The sequence below is a fragment of the Neophocaena asiaeorientalis genome, unplaced genomic scaffold (assembly GCF_003031525.2).
Source record: "Neophocaena asiaeorientalis asiaeorientalis breed wild unplaced genomic scaffold, Neophocaena_asiaeorientalis_V1.1 scaffold527, whole genome shotgun sequence".
NCBI classification, from domain to species: Eukaryota; Metazoa; Chordata; class Mammalia; order Artiodactyla; family Phocoenidae; genus Neophocaena; species Neophocaena asiaeorientalis.
Genome location: NW_020173712.1, coordinates 126,007 through 146,927, shown reverse-complemented (window position 1 = coordinate 146,927; position 20,921 = coordinate 126,007). Strand labels below are relative to the sequence as shown.

The 20,921-nt window shown below is 40.0% G+C and overlaps 2 protein-coding genes across 4 annotated transcripts in view; both read right to left on the bottom strand.

Annotated features, from left to right (window-relative positions):
- Positions 1–20,921, bottom strand: part of TTC1 (tetratricopeptide repeat domain 1) — a 73,335-nt gene that overhangs the window by 41,102 nt on the left and 11,312 nt on the right. Inside the window, exons 2-3 of one of the 3 annotated variants that reach the window (XM_024750621.1) lie at positions 11,752–11,965; positions 10,285–10,649 (exon numbers count right to left, since the gene is read on the bottom strand). In XM_024750621.1, the coding sequence (XP_024606389.1) occupies positions 10,285–10,617 (333 nt within the window). In that variant the 5' untranslated portion in view covers positions 10,618–10,649; positions 11,752–11,965. Of the gene's footprint in view, positions 1–10,284; positions 10,650–11,693; positions 11,966–20,921 lie in introns of those variants that run through there. The other 2 variants (XM_024750620.1, XM_024750622.1) reach the window with 2 other exon arrangements.
- The window catches only part of ADRA1B (adrenoceptor alpha 1B), a 93,496-nt gene continuing 84,357 nt past the window's right edge, over positions 11,783–20,921 (bottom strand). The window contains exon 4 of the mRNA XM_024750632.1: positions 11,783–11,906. Coding sequence (XP_024606400.1) covers positions 11,783–11,906 — 124 coding nt within the window. The remainder of the gene's footprint in view (positions 11,907–20,921) is intronic.

The following is a 20,921-nucleotide window of genomic DNA, read 5'->3' as shown; positions in this document are numbered from 1 at the left end:
ACTCAAAGAGAAACCCACTTTCTTATACCATTTTCAAGTTTTCTGGAAGATACTGAAGTTTGCCAGATATGGATCAGGCTGATCAACTCCTTTCATATATTTATTATACTCTGATATACAAGTGGGCTTAGTTATCTGATAGCCAGTCCTCCTGTCTTCCTTTCCTGTAGATGCCATGGAGGCGTCATGAATAGTTGTCACCATGTAGACTAACCTCTTGTCTTTCCATAGAAGAATCACTTCTCCCTTCAGTAAGAATGTCATTTCTCCCCTCTAGGTTTTTAGATATCTCCTTTAATTGGTTTGGTAGACCACGATTCTCTCTTATAGCCTCAAAAACTCTGGTTTTATTTTTCAACAATATTTCAGATGTGGACACACTGTTGTAAATCCCAAGGTTGCATATATATCCAGTTTCACTTTCCCTAACCATGCTGACCAGAATTCCATTATTTTGTAAGTTTTCTGGGATTATAGGTTTTGAATCTGCATCACCCTCTCCACTTTCATCGCCTCATCAAGTGATAGCTCTTGTTTGGGTATATAGATTGACTGGAACTTTGGTAGAAAATAATCCAAAAGAGGTTTAACTTTTGAAATTCTGTCTGCAGGAAGTGGAGTTTCCGAGGTATCGTTAAAGTGAAGAAACGTCATTATTTGTTCGAACCTTCTTCTCGTCATAATCTTTGGAAAGATAGGTATTTCATGTTAAGGGATCAGTCGACCAATATTCTTTCCAGTGTGACTTTCTTATTTGTCCCATCAAAATTATTAATTCAAGAAATCCTTCATGTCACTATTGGTCACATCAGTCCATTTTAAAGCCTCATCATACTTTTTATATGATTTTTCATTCTGTTGGTGATTCAAGTTTGTTTGAGAAGCGACCAACTCGAAAAAGTCACCACCAAAAATTGTTATTTCACTAACACTTTGTGGGTGGTTATATTTAACAGTTACACCTGACACACCTGTAAAGTCTTCTAATTTTCGTGAAATGTTGTCTTCAATCCACTCTTCTGTAGAAGCAAAGAAGCATTCTCCAGCACCGTAAGTTTCATTTTCACTTTCCGTGTTAGAATCAATCACTAAGGTTTTTTTCTCTTTTTATTGGTCTAATACTCACATCCTCTGAATCAGAACTATACTCTGAAGAACTATCATCTTCTGAGACACTCGTATATATGTCGCTCGGACAATCAGAGAAAGTATCTGCATAAAATTCACTGAAAAATTCTTCTTCATTCAAAACTTCACGATGCGTCATTTTAGAAAATATTATGGTAATAAACTTGCATTTATAATATACACAAGGTTGGAACAAAAACCTAACGGAGGAAAATGTGAATGATAACGGCAATCATAAGTTGTGTAATGAACCCTTGATCAATTTAAGCTCTAACAACTTAGCATGGTGATATTAATTAACTATATCATTCTCTAAAAACATATTGATACGTCTCTGGTCAATAACATTCAGGTAACAAAAACGTATTAATATGTCTCTGGTCAATAATGTGTTAATTAAATAATTCTACAGTGAGCATGTGTTTAATAGACAACAGGGAGAAAAACAAGGGGTTCACATCAGCAAGTTAACTTCCATACTGTAACTCGGTCAGCAGCTATCTGCTTCCCCCTGCAGCTTTGTAAAGTAACTGCTACAAAATAAAACTTAGGACAAACTTAGTCAAGCACAGTAAGCAGAGATCAATCACACCTGGGTAAAAAGGATGATTAAAAAAAGCTACACACTTGCTAAAAGGCTGGAAAGTGGAAGCATATGCAATAAAACTTTCTGCTTCAGTCCTATTTAGGTGGGATAAGGAAACCTCAAACTGAAAGGCCTAGGGACACCAGTCCTACAAATTATTCTGAAGGGAATTCTTTATCATTAAAAAGGGAACAAAAGCTTCAGTTTTGTTTTCTTTGAAATCTGACATCACTTGCTTTACAGATATAGACACACTTGCTCTTTCCACAAGTCATTTTTACTAGTCCACTAGGAGTTTGGAGGGAGACTCTCTAGATTTCAGTTGTAGTTAGAACCTGACTCTCATTAAGTCTTACCCTTCTGAGGAAAGATGACTGATATTGAAAATGCATCCTTGTTTCTTAACTCAGAAAATCCCATCTCCCCAAACTCAATTTAACAGAAATAAATTTTCTTATTTTGGTACTGCTTAAATTCTGCCCAACAACTCTTTCTTTAAGTTTTTTAGACCTTGAGCACAGATCAGGGTAAAAGAAAATATCCTATTATTAAGCTCTTCTGATGCTGGATGGAGTCACTATACAGGTTAATCAATACATCTTGTTTTGGAAGCTTAGTCATCTGTGTCCATCTAGCCCTCTGTGGCCCTCCCAAAATGTGGCCACAGTTCTACCTGAACCAAAATGACCTGGGAGATAAGCAACAAGGATTTACTGTATAGCACAGGGAATTATATTCAATATCTTATAATAACCTATAATGGAATATAATCAAGAAAAAATATAACTGAATCATTCTGCTGTATACCTGAAACTAACACAATATGTAAATCAACTATACTTCAATTAAAAAAACCAAAAAAACCTGAGGATGCTTATTAACAAAGTAGATGCCACCTCACAAGTCTGTGGTATCAAACACTTCTGAGGGCTTTGCATGTTTAGTAAGTTTCCTGTGATTCTTAGACACAATTAAGTTTGAGAACCACTGATCTACACAAAGAGATCTTCCTTAACAAACACCGGAAACACTGAATGCCACTTTAACTTCTCCATCAGCAGATAACTTCCAAATGTTTTAGGGTAAAACAACCCTTACTTCCCCTGGTTTAAACTCAGAATCAGAAATCTAAGGTCCCTTCCTTAGAGACTGTCATACAGAGTGAAGTCAGAAAGAGAAAAACAAATATTGTATATTAACGCATATATGTGGAATCTAGAAAAATGGTACAGACGAACCTGTTTGCAAGGTAGAAATAAGAGACACAGATGTAGAGTACAAACATATGGACACCAAGGAGGGAAAGCTGGGGGGGTGGTGGCGGTGGTGGTGGGATGAATTGGGAGATTGGGATTGACATATATACACTAATATGTATAAAGTAGATAACTAATAAGAACCTGCTGTATAAAAAAATTAAATTAAAAAAAAATCTAAGGTCCCTTCCAAGTTCTTAAATTCTAGGATTTTATTTAATCACTTGCCAATAGCATTCATTAAACTCAATGCTGGTAAACTCTAAGAAATTGGTAAATATGGCAACCTTACTTCAAAAGGACGCCCATTAAGGGAAACAAATCAGAAAGGGTTTTCTCATAAGGTTAACAGAATATGCAGGCCACTATAGAAAAGTTACTGAAAACTTTCTGGAAGCAACCAAGAGAATTGTTCCCTGCAAACATGTCCATTGTTACAACACTGATAAGATTATGAAAATATTGCAGTGAGGCAGGAGAAACATGGAAATCAAAAGGATTAAGTAATGTGGGACTTAAGAAAAATGAGAGCGACAGGGGAAAGACTGATATAGAACTTTGGCACTAAACCAATACTTCAATAATGGCTCCTGTTTAAAGACTAAACAGCCTTAAAGGAAAAAACAATCCTTTACAGTTTCAGAACCTAAGGAAAACGTTTTAAAATCCCAGAAACCGTATGTTATGAGCCCATGTTCACCAAGCAACAGACTTTTGTATCCATTACTTAACTGGATCTACGCATTTGTAAATGAACACTATGTGCCGACAACTGGCACCAGGGAGTAAATCCATTAAAAGGACGAAATCTGCATTTGGGCTTACAAATAAAAAAGCTTTTTCATTTGCAAGCAAGAATTAAATCACCAGAGCCCTGACGAACTCCAAGTCCCTCCATCATCTCCATATTTGTAAAGGGCATCACCAGCTACCAAGTAGCCAAAGCCAAGGAATCAAGCTTATTTCTCACTCCAGCCCTCCCAACTGAATCCAGTATGTCTCATCAACTCCACTTCCAAAATGTAGCCTGAAATCATTCACTTACCTTCACTCGATCCACAGTTCAAGCTACCATCATCTTCGCCCAGCCCGCCATGTTAGGCCCTAGCTGGTGTCCGTGCTCCACTCTGCCCCCACCCACTGCGTTCTCTGCACAACCACCAGAATACTCTTAATAAGATGGAAATAACTTTCATCTTTCCGCTGGCTTAACTACCCATCTGTTTCCTACTGCACTTGGAAAAAAATTCAAATCCCTTACCATGGCTCACAAAGTGTTCCATCATCAGACCCTCTCTTATTTCATCCCCCGATTCTCTTCCTTAATCACTATGCTCCCACTAATGGCCCTTCCACTCCTTGCATGCCAAGAATACAGCCAAACCTGTAGGGTCTTTATACTAACTGCTCCCCTTCTATGGAATATTTTCCTCTCAGATACACATTTGACTCCTTTTCCCGTCCAAATCTTTCCTGAAATGACACTTCCCCAGAGAGGCCTTTCCTGACCAACCAATTTTAAGTAGTCCTGCCCATGGTTCCAACTCCCATGCCTACTTCACTTCATCTTATCATTCCCCCCACCCCACCCATACCAACTAGAATATACATATGAGAGATGTGTGTCTTATTCACCACTGTATTCCTAAGTGCCTCAAACAATGCCTGGCATGTGGAAGAAATGCAAACATTTCTTGAATAAATGAATGATAAAATCTCTGTAATTTGTAAGACCAATTACTGGCCCTCATGGGAGAGAGAAAACATTATTCAGCTATTTAATGAAGGAAGACTATGTGCAAGGCCCCATGACAGTGGTCCTCAAACTTTAGTATGTGCACAAGAATGAGAGAATTTATACGTGAGGCATAAGAACCCCATTTTGACAAGCAGCCCACAAAAGATGATTCTCTTACATCAATACCACCACAATGCAGTATATTCCATAGGTCCCCAAAATATAAGCATCTTTGTATCAGAATATTATTATAGCAATAATTCTCATCTGCTACCAGATATGTCTTCCTCAGCCAAGCCTTTAAGAATCACTTATTTGGGGCTTCCCTGGTGGCGCAGTGGTTGAGAATCTGCCTGCCAATGCAGGGGACATGGGTTCGAGCCCTGGTTTGGGAAGATCCGACTATGCCACGGAGCAACTAGGCCCGTGAGCCACAACTACTGAGCCTGCGCGTCTGGAGCCTGTGCTCCTCAACAAGAGAGGCTGCGACAGTGAGAGGCCTGTGCACCGTGATGAAGAGTGGCCCCTGCTTGCCGCAACTAGAGAAAGCTCTCGCACAGAAACGAAGACCCAACACAGCCAAAAATAAATAAATTAATTAATTAATAATAAAAAAAAAAGAATCACTTATTTGCTTTGCAGATCTAGTACATCTCAAATGTAAGCTAAAATCCTATTCCTCTAGGTAGTCATAGCTACATTTAAGGTTTCACAAACAGTTAAGATTGCTGCTGAAACGAACACACACATAGTGCTTTCCTTAAGAGATTTTGCCAGTTTTAAATGAATCTTAACTGCCTTCCTCCTCTGTTACTCTTGATCTGCTGAGAACTGGCACCCTCTTGAGCCTGGATCATCTTCTCAGCCACAGGGCAAGTCAAGTCAGCTTGAATAACAGACTTTAGCTTTTGTTTTTTTTCTTTCTTTTTTTGCGGTACGCGGGCCTCTCACTGCTGTGGCCTCTCCCGTTGCGGAGCACAGGCTCCGGACGCGCAGGCTCAGCGGCCATGGCTCACGGGCCCAGCAGCTCCGCGGCATGTGGGATCTTCCCAGACCGGGTCACGAACCCGTGTCCCCTGCATCGGCAGGTGGACTCTCAACCACTGCGCCACCAGGGAAGCCCCAGACTTTAGCTATTAATACTTGATACATTTAGTAATACATATATCCTATGATAGTATATCTTTCCCAAATCCTCAAACGTCAGCTTTATGTGCTTTTTTCTTTAGTAGAAAGTCCACCCTGGTTGTAAAGAATCAAATTTTTATTTATATTCTCAAATTGGAATAACTTTTATTGTTGTTGATCATAAATGTAATACATGCTTACCATAAAAAAAGCAAACATTACAAAATTATATTAAATATAAATGAAAACTTCCCAATAATCACACCCTTTAGAGCTACTCACTTTTTATAGTTTGGTGTATATCCTGCCAAACTTTCATGTATAAACATATTTTCACACAGGTTTTTAACGTAAAAGGAATCATCACTGACCGTTCCATAACCTGCTATAAAGAGAAAACACCTGGGTGTCTCCTCTACTCTCAACACTCACTCTGAACACTTCTGTGACCAAATGTGTAGGAGTTTCTCCCACACCAAGCAACTCCAGCTCTGCAGTGGACTCCAGCCAATGTCCTACACTTTAACTCAATTCTGACACTATCTGCCTAGAGATAGGGTCAGACCCCACAGGTTAAGCACTGAGTTCCACAAGACTGGCTCCATCCTCACTTCAGATACCAACTGCAAGTCCAGGCTGTCATTTCTACTTTTTTTGGTCTGTTTATATATTTTTTCTTTTTTTCCTGTAGTTGATGTACAATATTATATGTTACATAAAAGGTGTACAACATAGTTATCCACAATTTTTTAAGATTATACCCCATTTATAATTATTATAAAATTTTGCCTATATTCCCTGTGTTGCACAACATATCCCCATAGCTTATTTATTTTGCATGTAGTAATTTGGACCTCTTAATCCACTACTCCTATCTTGCTCCTCCCTCCTTCCCCTCCCCAATGGTAACCACTAATTTGTTTCCTGTATCTGTGAGTCTGTTTCTTTTTTGTTATATTCACTAGTTTGTTTTACTTTTTAGATGCCACATATAAGTGATATCATACAGTATTTGTCTTTGTCTGACTTCTTTCACTTAGCATAATGCCCTCCAAGTCCATCCATGTTGTTGCAGTCACCTCTGCTTTTGACCCATGGGCTATAAGTTGGCTACTTCCACGACCACTTCCTCAGGTTCAATTAATTTGCTAGAGGGGCTCACAGAACTCAGGAAAGCAGTTTACTTATTAGGTTACCACTTTACTATAAAGGACATAATTCAGGAACAGTCAGATGGAAGAGATGTATAAGGCAAGGTATGTGGGAAGGGGCACTGAGCCTCCATGCCCTGTGGATGTGCACCCTCCCACCACCTGTATGTGTTCACCAACTACGAAGCTCTCCGAACCCAATCCTTTGGGTTTTTTATGGAGGCTTCATTAAGTAAGCATGATTGATTAATCACTGGTCATTAGTGATTACTGGTCATTAGTGATTAACTCAACCTTCAGCCCCTCTCCCTTCCCCAGAGATGGGGGTGGAGTGGGGTGAGGCTGAGAGCTCCAAACTCTGACAACTAGACCTCATCCTTAGGGGCTTTCCAAAAGTCATCGCATTAACATTAACTCAGGTGTGGCTGAAAGAGGCTTGTTATGAGTAACAAAATGAACCTTTATCTCCTTCCACCTAGGAAATCCCAAAGGTTTTAGGAACTCTGTGCCAGGAACTGGACAAACACCAAATACATGTTTATTATAAATCATATTATCACACCTGCTTATTAATACATTTAACATTCAGGCATTACTCCATGCCAATACTAATATTTATCTCTTTAATGACTACATTGTACACTACCACATAAATATGCCAAAAATGTTTAAAGTAATGCCCTCTGTTCAACATTAGTTCTAGTTTTCTAAAAGTTCTAAAATTATGAATGATCCTGCAATGTATCTTTATATATATACCTATACATATTTTTAATAACTTCCTTAAAATAAGTGACTAGAAGAGAATCAGGTTTAAAGCTGTACTGTCTAAATGGTACTCACGAGGCACGTGTGACCACTTAAATTAACTGAAATAAAAAATTTAAAAATTCATTTTATCAGCTGTACTAGCCACATTTCAACTGCTCAACAGCTAGATGACTGTTAAAATGTGGCAGCCAATGGCCGGTGGCTACCATACTGGACAGTGTAGACAAAGAACACTCCCATCATTGCAAAAGGTTCCACTGGTAGCCCTGATCTAGAGAAATGGTCATATAAAAATTTGATATCTGTACCCCACAGAAATGATGTAGCAATCCAAACTCCCAATATCAGTACATGAATTCCTACCTCCTCTTCTTGTCAACATCAGATCAATGTTCTGATCTGAGAGATGAGACATGTTTTAATTTGCATTTAAAAATTATTAGTGAGGCTGAAAGTCTGCACATTTTGTGGCCATTTGTGTTTATTTTTGTTGTTGAATTATCTGAACTTTGTCTACTTTAAAAGAATCAAGCTTAAACATATCCTTTTCCCAATGACCCATAAAACCAAACCTTATGTGCAGCAAAGAGACATTTCTTCATCTGTTTTGCTGGTTTCCTAATATTAATTTCACAAAGATATTTATTAAAGCAGCATAAAGATAGCTAATATTACAATTGGGGTGAGTTACCCAGGTGTACACAGTTGTCAAAACTCACTGAGCGGGACTTCCCTGGTGGCATAGTGGTTAAGAATCCGCCTGCCAATGCAGAGGACATGAGTTTGAGTCCTGGTCTGGGAAGATCCCACATGCCACGGAGCAACTAAGTCCATGTGCCACAACTACTGAGCCTGCGCGCCTAGAACCCGTGCTCCGCAACAAGAGAAGCCTGCGCACCGCAACCAACAGTAGCTCCCACTCACTGCAACTAGAGAAAGCCTGCATGCAGTAACAAAAGACCCAAGGCAGCGCCACACCGCAAAAAAAAAAAACAAACAAAAAACTCACTGAGCTGTACACATCAGAGCTTAAACAATTTCACAACATGTAAATTATACCTTAATTTTTAAAATGGGAATGGAGAGCAGAGTATGTAACATTTTGAGGCAAACCACTGGCAATTGTCAAACCGATGGCAAGCCTCTATATCAGGGCAAAATATATTGAAGTATTAGAAAAGCATTGCTAACATTTTAACATAGACGTTTTATCAATGTTTCTAAAAAGCCTGCACCAGTGATGTGAAAGCTGAACCAAACACTCACTTTCTGGAAAATCATTGCCCTGATGTTACTGTACGGTACTTGATTTAATTTTCCGAGCCATTTCTGGTGAGGTCGTTCATGAACTGGGCTCATTTCTGCCCTTTATCCTTCTCTTCTGGTAGCACACACTAACACAAAAGCTAACATATGCATGTTAAAACCAACAGATTTGATCATGAAAAGTGCCTAAGGAAGGACACAGACGAGATGGTTTTCCTCACCTTCCACTACCTCTCCACTCCCATTCTTACACGGCACATTTACCATCTCAGTCCAGCACCAATCCATCATAACCTGTTCACTGAGTGAGCTCTTCAGAGGCATAAGCCACAAATCTCATCACGTTCTTTGCAAACTCAGATATTACAGTAACTCTTCATGCGACCTTGCTTACGGGATCAGAAGGAAGGATATATGGAGGACACTAAGCCTCTCCTTCCCAAAGTGAAGGCTTGCTCAGTTACTAAGCCCAGGGCAAAGTAGCAGGAAAGTGTGCATTTTATTAGGACATCTGCTTTGTAGGAAGACAGCTGTTTTTGTTATTAAGTTCTACATACTTTGGCTTTGGAATCAAGGAGATCTGGGTTTGAGAATCAGTTCTGCTATTTATTAGATATGTGATTTCAGGCAAGTTACTGTACTACTCTAAGCTGTTCTCTTATAGGGATGTTAACAGTATATGTCATAGGCATGTTGTGAAGATTAAAACACAAGTAACATTTTAAGCTCAGTGGCTGGCACATTTCTGGTGTTTAACAAATGACAGCTACCATCACACACAATTCTGTTCCTCAAGAACGAACTGTAAATGACACAGGTCCCAGTCACTGCTCTCTGTAGCCAAATCATCACCACCAGGAAATCCAGGCAGTCTTTTTGCTAACAATGGATTAGCATAAACAAGCAGCATACCATAATTCTATAAAGTCTGACTAAAAAAATAGCCATTACAGGAATTTCAGCAGCCAACCATAGATCATTAAAAAAAGTATATGTTAGAAACAATTACACAAGATGAACGTAAGAACTCAAAGTTCACAGGAAAAAAAGGAAATTTCTTTGCTATGCAGACACACTCAATGCTGCCCCACCATGCCACTGATTTATCTCAGATCCATCACTACTAAAACAATAAACATACAGATGGGCAAGTCACTCTTTACCACAAATGAAGCAGTCTATGATAGAGCATCAGTCACATGTATTCACTTTAAAAAGCAGTTTACATGACAGATCATGCACAATAAACAAAACAGTTACCTTTTTCTCTTCATCTGGCATGTTTTTTTCCAGTTCCATTAGGTATTCTTCATCTAGTTCAGAGGAATTCACATCATTATCAGGTTTGTTCTCAACCTTGCCCACTCCTGGCTCTTCCTTCTCAAATGAGGCACTTGCATCATGAAAGCACTCCTCTTCTTCTTGGTCCTCCTGGGGATGGGCCTCAACATCGCTAAGGACCTTGCTCTGGGAACGGTGATCTTTGGCATTAGACGCTGGAGGGTCAACACGCTCTGCTTCCTGGAGCTCTGTTACTTTCAAACCATTGAACAGATCCTCTGGAACCCTACAGTTTTCTGACTTCTCCCCCATGCTGAATCAGTGAGGGAGGTGAAGCTGAAACTCTGGGAAAGAGAAAACATGTTAGGTAATGGTATCTATCTATCAAATCCTACCTATCGCACCTAAACAAACTTCTGCGTCAAAGCCCAAATCACACCCTAACTTACTTTCACTGGAACTAATTCATTTATATATTCATACATAAAGGGTATCATACGCCCATAAATAACGCCAAATGTAATTTTAACTGATACCCTTTTCAGAACTTCTTATAAGCAACGAGACACCGATTTTAATGTGATTCTTCCACTTTCCACTGCTCTCAGTTTGTCGGGGTAGCAAAAAATAGGCAGAAGCGAAAACAATGGCAAGAAAAATGAAGCGTCTCTAATTTTTATTCAGAACGAATAGCCAGATCGTAAATAAGGAACCACGGCCTGTCTTTCCAGCACCACCACACGAAGCTCAAAAATAAGTTTCTGGTGGAGCTAAAAATACAATCTGTGCCAAAAGAGTAATTATCAACTTCCCCCACATGCGTGTGGTAGAGCCAACGCAGGTTATAGTGGGAGGCCCTGGCTCAGGTGGCCCTAATCAGCATTCCCGAGGAGGTCAGAATCAGCCACGAAAAGCGTGGTTCTCAACCCTGGCTGCACAACGTTAACACCTGGGACGCTTTAGCAAGTTCTGCTGCCCAGATCTTATACTCCACAGATTCTGATTTGTTGCTCTGGCGTGGAGCCAGGGCACCTGTATCTTTAAAAAGGCATCCCAGGTGATTCTCACGTGCAGCCAATTGAGAACCAGTGCTGTAGAAGCTGAGTCAGATCGTCAGCACCGCCGCCCCTCTGGTCGCAGTAAAATCACGCCAACGACCCTTGTGTTGCGACAAGAACCCGAATTCGCTCCAGCTCGTCCCAAGAAAACTTAAAACAGCACGATTTTATTACGGAGACTTTGCCTCCACAGCAACATTTTGTTTCTCCCCGCTCCCAGGTCTAGTGGAAAAACACAGGGGTTTGAGGCCTCAGAGTTGTGGGGGCCTCAGGCCCCCATAGGGCCACCCCACCCTTCCCAAAGGTTCGTCCCGTAGCTGTGTCCCTCACCGCCAAGAAAAGAGACCTGTGGGGCTACGCACAGCTTCACAGCTCCTCTCGTCCTCACCTTCTTCGCCTCTGAGATCCTCTACTTCCGCTCAGTCAGATGCTCTTCCGTCGGCGCTGACCAATAGCGTCGCTGTTGGCAAAGCATCCTGGGAAATGTAGTAAAACCTCAGGGTGACAGGGCGTTGCTGTCGCTGTGTGACGTCATTGTACGGGCTTAAATAAGAGCGACGGTTACCGTCTTGGGTTACGGCAAGAGTCCGCGCTACTACGCACTGCAGGAAAAAAAGGAAAAGAGAAAGGCTGTTTCTATGATGTTCCTTTTACACCTCCGTTACGACCTCTTTCATGTCAGCTATGCTGTGTATAGTAGCATGAACCTGAAGCATGAACCTTGTCCAGAAATAAAGCTTTCCCTCTTATGTTTCTCAAAGTGTGTCTTTCAAGGGGTCTACCGCTAGATAAAAACAGTGTTGACAATAATACTAAGTGGTTATCTGCCTTTTCCATACTCCTTCTTTCATGAACGTACAATGGATTTTTCTAAAGGTTATGTGTCCTGTGATAGTGCAATGAACTGAACGCAGAAGGAGTGATGAGACTCCAGATGTCTTCTATTAAGGCAGAGGTTAGCAAAACTGTAAAACAATGCCACTCTTCTCACTATATGTATTTTTTTGTTTTGGAAAACACAGTATCTATAAAAAGATTATTTATGTTGCATATAATGGGTGTATTGTTATCTTAATGGACAAATTAACATTAGAATGTTTTCATTTCTACTAGTAAATATTGATAGGTATAACTCACATAAACAAAAGCTTTTCGTGGTCCTCAATAATATTCGAGAGTGTTAAGTGGTCCTGGAACCAGAAGTGAACTGTTGGCCTATACATTCATTCAAGAAATGTTTACTGAATGTTTATTAGACCCCAAGCATTGCCCACTAGGAATACAGAATTGAGATATCCCTTAAGGTAGCCAGACATGTTACCAGCAAGAACAGCAGGGTATTAGTTAGTTTTCTATAATTCACAGAATCTATTGCAGAGATAGCTGGGAGGGACTTTTTCCAGAAGGATATCAAATTTATTTCTTCAATTTATGTCTAAATGAGGTTATGCATACAGTTATATTTTTGTGTAAATCAAAAGCTTTAATCTACTGAAAGTAAACATTAAAAATATATCAGAATTTTGGAAACCTTTTAATATTTCTTAATTTTCTAAATACAGCAAGAACTATAAGAAGGTAAGTGGTTAGGTCTTATGATCTTTAAGAAGTCCTGTTAAATTCTGGTGTGATAGAAAGGCTATAAATTTCAGAGCAAACTAAATAAGTATATAAGTTAAATAAATGCATTACAATGTCAGCTTCTTTACTAGCTGTCCAACTTTGGACAATAATTCTAGTAGCTAACCTTGACTGATTATGTGCTTATTAGGTGCTACATGCTGTGAAAAATGCTTTAGATGGATTATTTGATTATTTGATTTCTAATTCTGGCTCTGCCACTTGACTAGCTGTGTGACACTGGGACAAATTACTTAATGCTTCTAAGCTTAATATATAAATTTACCTCATACGTAAAAATTGGGATGGGTAACAATGGTTCCTCCCTCTTTAGCTTTTTGGCAGAAAGAAATGATATAATCTAGAAGACAAGGACCCACAGGATTTGGCACATAATATTTAATTAATGTGAGAGACAATAATAATATGTGACAGGGCTTGTGACAATAGCTGTGTACTGGAAACCTAATAAGAAACAGTCCCTGCCCTCCCCCATCCCAAGGAACGCACAGGCTAGTGGGGGAGGGGAAGGGGGGGATAAAGGCACTACTGAGCCTAAAGGAAGAAGCAATCCATTCTTTTCTTTTAACATCAAGAAGAACAAACATCCAGTTGGACCAATTTGGTAGATCTTCACTAATAAGATATTTGAGTTAGTCTGTTGAAAGAGGAATAATTCATTAAGAGGACAAAAACTGGAGAGGCTGAAGGACATCTTGAAAATATTAGGAGCATTCTGGGGAATGATAAGCAGTCGGATGTTGCTGAGGTAGAGAGCGCAAAGCAAGAAACATTTTTAGAGATGCAAGCCCACCAGTCAATTCTGGGAACCATGGAGATTTTGTCTCTTTGTGCTTACAACCCCTCTGTAAAAGGAAAAGAAATGTTTTTCATCTAGAGGGCAGTTCTGTTATTTTCCCAGCGCAAAGACCATGTCTGTCTTGTTTACAGTTGTTAAGGGGTCAGTGAACATCCTGTTATCACATGGGTGAATGAACCTCTTTCAGGAATTTATGGCCAAAACACTGAGTAACTCAGTGCTCTGATGGGCTGCGTAAGAAGATTTTGAGACTTCTGGAACTTCCTTATACCATTGTTGTAAGAATTAAACACAGAAGGTGAAGGGCTTAAGATAGAAAAAAATACTTTAATATTAATAGCACTTAGCGTGGCAAGTGCCCAATAAATATTTGCTGTTACTGTAATCATTATTATTAACGAAGGTATTATAGTATTACCACTATTATGACCAATTACTAATAGTAATTTAATTATTACTTGTGTTACTAATGATAACCAATAATATTATTAATAGTGATAATATGTGTGAAGTTTTCATTCACACCCCCCCAGACAAGGGACTGAGCACCTAAGTTTGTTGAAAGAGTGGAAGCTGAACATGGATGAATAGATAATGAATGAATGAATGCTAGGCAGCATACTAGACCCTGTGGTGGGTACAGCAATAAATCTGGAGAGTAGTAAAATAATCATTTACTCTTTGCTTTTCTCCCGGGGGGGCGGAGCAGCTGGGTGGTTTCTTAGTGGCACATGCCCATCTCTCAATCATAAGGAGTTGCCCACTTGGTCTGGGCCAGCTAGCTCTGGGCTGGGAGCAGAGCAGGGACTAGGAAGGGGGTAAGCAAGTCTCAGCAATGGGTAGAAGTGATGGAAGATATTAGAGAAGGAGTCTTATACTCAAGGGTGCTCCTCTGGGTCACTGGCATGGCAACGGGATTGTTGCCCAGTATGGTGGTTAAGAGTGTAAGTTCTAGTGTCAGACTGCCTGGGTTTGAATCCCTGCTCTGCCTCTTAGCAGCTGTGTGATATAATTTTGGACAAGTCACTAAACCTTAACACCTACCTCGGAAAGTTTCATGAAGCTTAAATGGGATAACGAACCTAAAACACTTTGTACAGACCCCAGCTCAAACTTTAACTGTATTTTAAATCAAAGCAATTTATTTTAATTGCTTTGTGGAGAATCTGCAGGCAGAGATGGAAATCACTCCTGCCTCTCCCAGTGACTTATTATGTACACACTGTACTAAAACTTTAGGAGGCTCTGTGCATCTATGCTCCCTGGAGCTAGAGATTTAAGTCTATGCTACACTGATTCAGTCCTTTTTGTGCTCAATGTGAATATATTAATACCACAAGGCTACTGAGCCCAGCTTTGGGGACAAGCTTTACACTCTGGTATCCTCTAAGTCCTGGGCTCCTTCTTCCAGAGTTGGGGTGCTTGAATTTGCTAAAGCAGGGTCCAATATCCAGGAATAGTCAGGGATGTATATAAAAATATATAATTAACAGGTAGATCCTGTATTCTTATAGTGTTTCCAAAGGATGCTATGGCTTTTTATTTTTTTCCAGTTCTAATTTTCAAATTGATAGGAGACATAATCAAGAGCTAACATCCTGTGCATGTAAATTTCTAGATTTCTGTTTCCCTGTGATCAGCATGTCCAATAGTAATAGATGTAAGACATGTATGTGTAACAGAGAAGAACAAACCTGACCCCATGTTAGATCTATTCCTTTAGCTCTAAACCTTGTGCTCTGTCGCCTGTGCTTAGTCATGCTGGCTCTGTACCTTCGTAAAAGAATGTTGCCTATAGCCTGCAGTAGACCAGACAGCTCGTTCTCAAGGCTCTGACCTTTAAAGGTATAACACTTTCCCATTAAAAAGTTGCAGAACAGAGAAAAACATTTGGCTTGTTGGAGGTTTATAGGAACATTGTGACCACATCTATGTGGACAGCTGCAAGAATAAAGGATTTCTGACATAAGAAGTTTGCAACAACTAGCCACATCCCCTCCCCTTTTAGTATGAAAGAAGCCTGAATTCTAACTCAGGTAAGATGGTTCTTTGGGACACTAGTCCACCATCTTCTCGGTCTGCTGGCTTTCTGAATAAAGTCACTATTCTTTGCCCCTCGTCTCTTGATTTATTGGCCTGTCATGTGGTGAGCAGTACAAGCTTGGATTCGGTAATGTATGCAATTTTTAAAGTTCTAGCAGGGTGCTTCCTTGGTGGTGCAGTGGTTAAGAATCTGCCTGCTAATGCAGGGGACATGGGTTCAAGCCCTGGTCCGGGAAGATCCCACGTGCTGCATAGCAAGTAAGCCTGCGAGCCACAACTACTGAGCCCACGTGCCACAACTACTGAAGCCTGCATGCCTAGAGCCTGTGCTCCACAACTGGAGAAGCCACGGCGATGAGAAGCCCGCGCACTGCAACAAAGAAGAGCCCCCGCTCACCGCAACTAGAGAAAAGCCCGTGCACAGCAACGGAGAGCCAACACAGCCAAAATAAATAAATTAATTAATTTAAAAAAAAACTTGAATCTGTACTCAGATTTCATAAAATTTACAGTTAAAAAAATAGATTCATATATCCAAAATTTTCAAAAATACTTCCCAAATGACTGAGTCAAATACTAGTTTTTTAATTTAAATTTAATTAATATGAAATAAAACCATTAATATGGTTGCACTAGTCACATTTCAAATGCTCAACAGCCACATGAAGCTAATGTCTACAGTACCAGAAAAGAGAGGCTTAGATCTTCCAGAAAAACAGCTAACTAACATTCATAGAGAACTTAGGTGTGTCGGGGGTGTGCGCATTATTTTACATTTGTAATTGTAGGTAATCCTTACAACAACCCTGGCCTCCCTACTTTCACCCTTTCTTCCTATGATCCCATCACCATGCAGTAGTAACCAGACTGATCTTTTAAACACACGAGTCCTGTTCAAGTCTTAACCATTTTCACTGGCTTCTCAGTCTGATTAGAATAAAATCTAAAATTCCTTGTCATGACCCATAAGGCCTATGTAAGCTGCTCTCTACCTACCTCTCTGACCTCATCTTGTACCACTGTCCCTCTTGGGTGCTGACTACTCTCTTCCTTCCTAAAACACAATATGTTCCCCATCTCAAGACCTTTCTGTTCCACTTTCCCTCTGCCTGATGCCATTAACAGCTCTTCCCATGGTTTGTTCATTCTCATTCTGCAGGTCTTGCCTAAATATCACTTAAGTAGCTCACTCTATTACATCACCCCGTTTCCTTCATACCATTTATCACATCTGTAACAATCTTGAGTATTTATTTACTTGATTATAATAACTCCTTCTACTAGACTGTAAGAGCCACAAGGATTGAGCTCTTGTCTGTCTTCTTTGCTGTGAAATCCACACAGCCCAGCACAATGCCTGCTGCACAATAGAAACTCAAATATTGTATAAATGGATGACATTGATAGGCATTATTATTACAAATGATAAGACTGAGGCTCAGAGAGGTTAAAAGTTTTCCCCAAGGTCACACAGCTAGTCAAACAGAACAAGGACATAAAGTTGGGTCTAACCACAAAGTCTGTGTTTTTCTAAAGAACAAAAGGGGTGGGCAGATATAGTCACCTTAACTGTTAAAGGAGAAGTGGCTTTGAAGGTGATTTATATCTATAAAAAATATGGATATATACTTGGCAGGAAAACTCAGCAGTTTTTCATTGTCAAGCTAATGGCTCAGAGCCTGGTTAAAGATGAGGCCTTTAATGCTGGTAATAGATGGATGAAGGTACCATATAAAATGGAGTCTGACAGTCTTGGAGGGAGTCATGCAGAAGACTGCCAAGGCAAGCATCTTGCACCCACTTGCCCTACTGCCCAACCCCCCTCTGCCCTCAATCTTGGTCATTTGGATCAAGAAAGGGAATTCGTGCCCCAACCACAAATGGAATGACTGAGCTAGGACATTTTTTTCCCCTGGGACTCATCCGCTGGACCAAATAATTTATTCTGAGTTAGGACACATACTTCCAACCCTCACTTTACTATATTAAATGTCAATGCTCATTTTAAAGCATAAAGCATTGTGTTCAGGATGTATAAAGCTTTGCAAGTTCAGGCAGCAGGCCAATTTTGGTCCAGCAGGTGTCAAGGACGGGAGTCAGAGGGAAGAAGGGATTGTTTGCTGAGTGCCAACTGGTTGTCAGGCACTGTGCCGAACATTTTCATCTGTCATTCCCCTCACTGAATCCTCCCAGGCTCCCATTTAAAGGGGGAGGAAATCTTTTCACTCTAGAAAGGAGACTGGTTTCTTTGTCATCCTTTGTTCAGGTCAAAGCAGAGCCAGTGGATATTGGGGGAGCTAAATAACCTACAAATTCCACAGCAAGAAGCTCTGTCCCAGGTTTCAGATCTCAGCTTAGAGGTCTCCTCTCTGGGGGCTCACATTTTAAAGAGGATGCCTCTAACCACACCCCACCACTCCAGTGATTCTCTTTCACAGGGCTCCATTTCATGAATCATGGCACATTCAAAAATTATTTTCAATTATTTTACTTACTTCTTGTCTTTTCTGCTACAGATAAAGCATAGCAGTTTTAGAGCAAGAGTTGACAAACTTTTCCTGTAAAGGGACAGGTAGTAAATATTTTAGGGCCTGTGGGCCATGTGGTCTCTGCTGCAACTACTAGACTGCTATTATCACCTGAAAGCTGCCAAAGACACCATGTAAATGAATGAGAACATGTGTGTTCCATTAAAACTTTATTTACAAAAGCAGACATTGGGCTGGACTTGATCAGTGACTGTAGTTTGCCAATCGCTGTTTTAGAGCACGGATTGTGGCATCAGACTGGCTGAGACTGAATCCCAGCTCAGCCCCCGACTAGTCCTGTAAACTTGGACAAGCTCCTTAACTTTAATAAACTCCGCATTCCTTATCTATAATGTAACATGGGGTAACAGTATTTTCCTTCTAGGGTGATTGGGAAGCATAAATGAATTAACATAAGTAAAATACTAGAACAGAGCCTGTCTCTTAAAATTTTTAATGTTAATGACATTAGTCTTAAGTGTCAGGAGGGCAAAGTCCACATCAGTTGTGCTTGGCACAGTGCCTTGCAAAATGTAAGCAGTCAAGGAACACTCGTAAACAAATGAATGAGTAAATGAATGAATGAGTGAATGATCTCTCACTAGGATCATAAGAAAACCAGGGTTTATTCTCTGTTTTTATTTATATATATATATATATAAGTAGGCTTTTCTTTTTCATTTTTAGTAGCATAAAAATTTCCCCTAATCCTAACTTTTAGCTGGGTTCTTCTCTATGAGGCTCAGACACCAGAATCAGATTGACATTTTCTCAAAGCCAGAAAAAAAGGGCAGCTTCCATTGTGCAAACCAGACATCCTCTGCGACAAAAACATCCCAGAGTATTTCCATGAATCCTTGGGGAAACCAATCAAAATACCAGCTTGTTTAGGAACCATCTTCCTTGGCCAAGCTGACTACCTCCCAGTATCCTGTGTCTTTGAGTTTAAGACTGTGAAAGCACTAAGTAACACCCCAAACATAATTTGAGGTCATTTCTAAAATATGATTTAGCAAGTTAAGATATTTGTAGATATTTACTTTGCTATTTAAAACATTAATTATGGGGGCTTCCCTGGTGGCGCAGTGGTTGAGAGTCCACCTGCCGATGCAGGGGACACGGGTTCGTGCCCCAGTCCGGGAAGATCCCACATGCCACGGAGCGGCTGGGCCCGTGAGCCATGGTCGCTGAGCCTGCGCATCCGGAGCCTGTGCTCCGCAGTGGGAGAGGCCACAACAGTGAGAGGCCCACGTACCGCAAACAAACAAACAAACAAAAAAACATTAATTATGGTCACCTCAGCAGATTTCTTGGATGAATAAATATTTGATAAATATTCACAGGTATTTTAAAGGCACAGATTATGAAACAAACCAACTTTCTCAATTTTCCTGTCATTTGTCCAATTATCCCTGTATTTAGAGATTACAGAGGAAATGACTGGCTGATCTATCATTTTTTCTTTTAAGCATGGTACATTGGCTTAAGTTTTTCAGAGCCTAAGGTATGGAGTTATATGACCCATTGGAGAAATCTCATTTTATCTCCTTGTGTTCATAAGTAGTTCCATCCGAGTGCATTTAAGGTGCAATTTCCCCTTTATTATTGAATTTTATACTAGTTCAATCCCACTCTGGCACTAGGAAAATATATGGCTGTCTCAGGACACTTGTCTAGAAGTGATAGAAAAACACCAGCACCTCTGGGAAATACGTCTAAGGTTGGATAATTTAATAACCCTTATCATTTACTTAGTACTTCAGAAGCTGACTGTGCATAATTGAAAAGGCATAAGCTCTGCATCTGTGTGTGCTCACGTGCAGATTTCTCTGGTTCTCCTAGCAGTGCTTAATTAGATAAGGCAAGTATTATTCTCATTTTACAGAAGAGAAAACTAAGGAAATGGAGAGCTGAAGGGTCTTGTTCAGGATGACCATGATAGCTAGTGGCATAGTTTCATTTACAGCCAGAGGGACAAAGAGATCTCATATTTCAGAAGCTTTGTCTCATTTGTTCCATGGACTCCTTGGTAGTCTGCTGAAGGCTATGGACCCCTTCTTAGAAAATGTTTTTAAAGGCATAAAGCAAAATACACAGGATTATGAAGAAAATAAATTATTCTGAAATATAGTTACTAAAATATGAGAAAAAATTTGTAAGGTAGATCTATATATGCAGGCAGACTCTCAACCACTGCGCCACCAGGGAAGCCCACTACCATAGTTTTGAGGTAGTGATAAACATAAATGATAACTTAACATGTCTGAAACAACTATAATATGCTCTAAAATATCTGTGATTTCTTTTGGAGAAAAAGTCACAGATTCTCCTAATATTACTGTGGTCCGTTGCCTACAGTCATAATAGAAGGAAATGCTAAATTTCAAGTAGAGGTTAGGGAAAATAGGAATGAAATCGTTTTCCCCATCCAAATTCACAACCCTTCTCCCTGAATTTTATCCATGGTCCCGACAAGGTTCTGTAGACCTTAAGTTAAGAACTCCTTCTCTAGTCTAGTCCTTCATAAAGCAGATGAGAAAACTGGGG